The sequence below is a fragment of the Rhinopithecus bieti genome, unplaced genomic scaffold (genome assembly GCF_001698545.2).
Source record: "Rhinopithecus bieti isolate Rb0 unplaced genomic scaffold, ASM169854v2 scaffold_34397, whole genome shotgun sequence".
Taxonomy (NCBI): domain Eukaryota; kingdom Metazoa; phylum Chordata; class Mammalia; order Primates; family Cercopithecidae; genus Rhinopithecus; species Rhinopithecus bieti.
In genome coordinates, this window is record NW_016814574.1 from 150,327 (window position 1) to 155,128 (window position 4,802).

The following is a 4,802-nucleotide window of genomic DNA, read 5'->3' on the forward strand; positions in this document are numbered from 1 at the left end:
TTTTTTGAGATGGAGTCTCGCTCTATCACCCAGGCTGGAGTGCAGTGGCGCGATCTCAGCTCACTGCAAGCTCTGCCTCCTGGGTTCATGCCATTCTGCCTCAGCCTCCCGAGTAGCTGGGACTACAGGTGCCCACCGCCACGCCTGGCTACTTTTTTGTATTTTTAGTGGAGTCAGGGTTTCACCATGTTAGCCAGGATGGTCTGGATCTCCTGACTTCGTGATCCTCCTGCCTCAGCCTCCCAAAGTGCTGGGATTACAGGCGTGAGCCACTGCCCCTGGCCAATAAAATTGGTTTTCTTAATCGAGACTCAGAATGATGAATCCCTACCAGGGGACAAAACTCATGAGGACAAAGCAGAATGTGACAAGGTCGAAAAGAAGGACTTCCAACTTTATTTTGAAGGGAAAAAAGAAAACATTCCACAAACTGCAAAACTGGCTATCATAGAACATGTCTGACAAAAGAAAAACTTAAAAGAGGAGCCCAAAAAATTACCAAGAAAAAAAAAAAAAAACTCAAAAGTACTGCCAAGCACCTTTTAGGGTCTTGATTCAGTAAGGCAACCTCCAAAGTACTTTCTCATGTCACCTAAAATGAAAGTAAATCTCAAACACAGGCAAGTAAAAATAATTTCATGGATATTAACAAAATTTGGTGAGTTGGGAGCTACCTCTAGACTACAGCAGAAAAAACACACACACACACACACACAGGTAAGACACTATCTTCATGGTATAGAGAAAAAGTACCTAGGGCCATATCTTGGCTCTACCACTTACTGGCCATATGACTTTGAATAAGTTCCTTTTACCTAAATGTAAAACCTGAAACTATAAAAACCCTGTAAGATAACCTAGGAAATACCACTGTGAATGTAGGAACTGGCAAAGATTTCATAACAAATATGCCAAAAGTAATCACAACAAAAGCAAAAACTGACGTTAGATCTAATTAAACTTAAGAGCTTCTATACAACAAAAGAAACCATGAACAGAGTAAACAGACAATCTACAGAACAGGAGAAAACTTCTGCAAACTATGCATCTGACAAACATCTAATATCCAGTATCTATAAGGAAGTTAAATAAATTTACAAGAAAAATAAACATTAAAAAATGGGCAAAGGACATGAATAGACACTTTTCAAAAGAAGATATATATGTGGCCAAAAAGCATATAAAAAAAGCTCAACATCATTGATAATTAGAAAAATGCAAATGAAAACCACAATGAGATGCCATCTCACACCAGTCAGAATGGCTATTGTTAAAAAATTTTAAAATGACAGATGCTGGCAAGGCTGCAGAGAAAAGGGAATGCTTACAGACTGTTGATAAGAGTGTAAATTAGTTCAACCATTGTGGAAAGCAGTGTGGCGATTCCTCAAAGAGCTAAAACCAGAACCACCATTTGACCCAACAATCCCATTACTGGGTATACATCCAAAGGAATATAAATCATTCTACCATACACGCGTATGTTCATTACAGCACTATTCACAATAGCAAAAACGTGGAATCAATCTAAATGCCCATCAATGATAGACTAGATAAAGAAAACATGGTACATATACACCATGGAATACCATGCAGTCATAAAAAAAGAACAAGATCATGTCCTTTGCGGGAACATGGATGGAGTTGGAGGCTATTATCCTTCGCAAACTAACACAGGAATAGAAACCAAATACCACATGTTCTCATGTATAAGTGGGGGCTAAATAATGAGAACACATGGACACATATAGGGGAAAAACACATACTGGAGCCCCTTGAGGGTGAAGGTAAAAGGAGGGATAGGATTAGAAAAAATAACTATTAGGTACAAGGCTTAGTACCTGGGTGACAAAATAATCTAAACAACAAATCCCCATGACATGAGTTTACCTTTATAACAAACCTGCACATATACCCCTAAACTTAAAATAAAAGTTTTCTTAAAAAGAAGAATAAGTCGTGCATGTAATCCCAGCTACGTGGGAGGCTGAGGCAGAAGAATCATGTGAACCCGGAAGGCGGAGGTTGCAGTGAGCCAAGATTGCGCCATTGCACTCCAGCCTGGGCGACAGGATAAGACTCCATCTCAAAAAAAAAAAAAAGATTCCTGATCTGTAAAATGAGACTATTTATAGCAACTTCCCAGACTATTGTAAAAATCAAGTGGAACCGCATAGGTGCCTGGTACAAGGTAGGCATCGTTTAAACATTTTTAATCTAAACAGAAAAGAATACATTAGAAAATACAGACCTGAATGAAAACTAAATTGTTACTGGGTAACTATGAGTAAAGACAGAAGACAGAAAATTTTCAACATCATAAAAGTATGCTTCTAACTATATTTGTAATCCTTCTTAGCCAAGAATTAAGATGGTAAATGTCTCCAGCCTAAAATAATTTTTTTGATTCCAGAGGAATGGAGAAGAGAATTTTAGTTCACTATAAAGAAAAATAGGCCAGGGCGATTGCTCACACCTGTAATCCCAGCATTTTGGGAGGCCAAAGCAGGAAGATCCCTTCAGTACAGGATTATAACTATGATCACACCACTGCATCCAGGCTGGGTGAGAGAGTAAGACCTTGTCTCTAAAATACAATAAAAATATATATATAATTTTTTTAAACGAAAATATCCATAAAAAGAGAAGAGATTATCTTATGAGGCATGCTCTCCACTCCAGGAATGAATTTATTTAAAGATTTCTGCAATTGTTGGAACATGACCTTTAAAGGACCTTCTAATGCTAAGATTTGAAAAAGTAAAGAATACTTCATTGAGAAGTGTTTAAGACTTCATATTACTGATTAACTTTGTCAGAGATAAAAGTTTGAACTGCCAACATACAGAACCTAACAAGTAGCAGGGCCAGATTTAACTCTATTTAATGTGAGTCATTAATTTTCCCATTAACAATTTTCATGCTTTCAAGACTACCAACTCTGGTGTCTCGTATGTTAAATAATGTGAAAGAAGCCTATCTTATATAAATTTACAAGCCTATATTCTAAAATATCTTTAATAAATATACCTTGTCAAAAGTTTGATTCCCTTTCTCAATTATTTCTATAATTCTATAATTAAATAACATACATTAGATAACTAATGCTTTATTCACAATGTCTCATATTCAGATGACATTTGTGTTCTCCCTTGAGACTACAGAAATCTGAAAAAAAAAACTAGTTCTCCAACAGTTATCCTCAACCCTCCATCCCAATAAAATATCAGCAGAAATTAGATGAAGAATAACCAAACACCATTATTAGACACTGACACACTTGACATTTTCTCCAAGATCAATGGTTAAAACTGGTTTCAGGAAAAGCAAAGAAAACATACTCACATCCAGGCTCAACCCAGAAAAGGTTTTCTGAAGCTCCTTGGCAAATTCCAAATTATGTAGCACTTCTTCATATTTCTCTACTGCTTCCTACCAAATAGGATAAGAAAACATTAATTTTGTGACTAAGTATAAATATGTGAAAATAAGTGTTTCTTAAACACAGAAGAGATTTAAGACCTTATCGCTATTTACTATACATACACAAAAAAAGTACTTCCCTAAAGAAAAGGAGAAAGAGTATTAATATAAGTTATATTAAGTTGCATTTAAAAATTCAATTCTAATGCCAGAAATTCAATTTTTATATTAGAAATATGAGTCCCAATTTTACCCCTATAAAGTCTAAGATCAGAAAGGCCTGTTGGTTTTAATAGCACTGAGCCAATAGGATTTCTCTGTTAATATTCATTCACTACTCAAACATATTACACAAATAGCACAGTGAGTATCAAACAGATGAACAACCAAGTTCGAGACATTTATAATATGGTGGAAAGACTTAGAATAATTACCTATAACAGACAAAAATAAATATTATAACAAACAATATGCAATGTCCTACAGGAAATTTAAAGGAGCAAAAAATTTTTTAAAGATTTCCCAGATGAACAACACTGACAGAAAAGAGGGGGGGCATTTCATGGGACTTTAACTCAAATCTATATGGAAAGAGAAAGGACCAATCTGAAACAGAACAAGGTGGAGAACCTGCACAACCAGATACATATTATAAAGCCTCAGTAATTAAAAGAGTAAAGTATTACACTCCAAGGTATCTACCCAAAAGAAATGAAAACATGTCCACATAAAGACTTGTATATAAATGTATACAGCAGCATAATATCCCAAAATGAAAACAATCCAAATATCCAGCAACTGGTAAGTGGATAAACAAAATGTGGTACACGCATACAATGGAATACTAGTCAGCAACAGAAAAAAATGAAATACTGGTATATGCTATATAACATGGATAAACCTCAAAAATATTATGCTAAGTAAAAGAAGCAAGATGCAGAAGACTATTTTATGTGAAATGTCCAGAAAAGACAAATTTATAAAGCTAGAAAGTAAATCAGAGCACAAAAGAGAACCTTGAGGGGATGATAGCAATACTCTACAATGAGACTGTGCTAACAAGCTCGATAACTCTACAAATTTACTATAAACAAATGTATGCTTAGAATGGGTTTACTTTGTGTTAAGTACATTATATCTCAATAATGTTGAAAAACAGACATATTAAGTCTTTATAAAACTACAGAATAGGAACTCCTATGTAATAATACCAGTATTAGTATAAATTGGTACAATAATTTTGGAAAACAGTTCAGTATTTTCACCTATGAAGTTAATCATAAGCATGTCCTACAGCCTAATGATATACCCTGAAAAAAAAATATTCCTCAAAGTAAAATTCTTCATAGCGACAAAAAAAAAAAAAAAAAAAAAAAAAA

General features: G+C 34.8%; 1 protein-coding gene across 1 annotated transcript in view; it reads right to left on the reverse strand.

Moving 5' to 3' along the window:
• The window catches only part of CAPRIN2 (caprin family member 2), a 48,925-nt gene that overhangs the window by 28,307 nt on the left and 15,816 nt on the right, over window positions 1-4,802 (reverse strand). Inside the window, 1 exon segment of the mRNA XM_017851474.1 lies at window positions 3,346-3,432. Coding sequence (XP_017706963.1) covers window positions 3,346-3,432 — 87 coding nt within the window.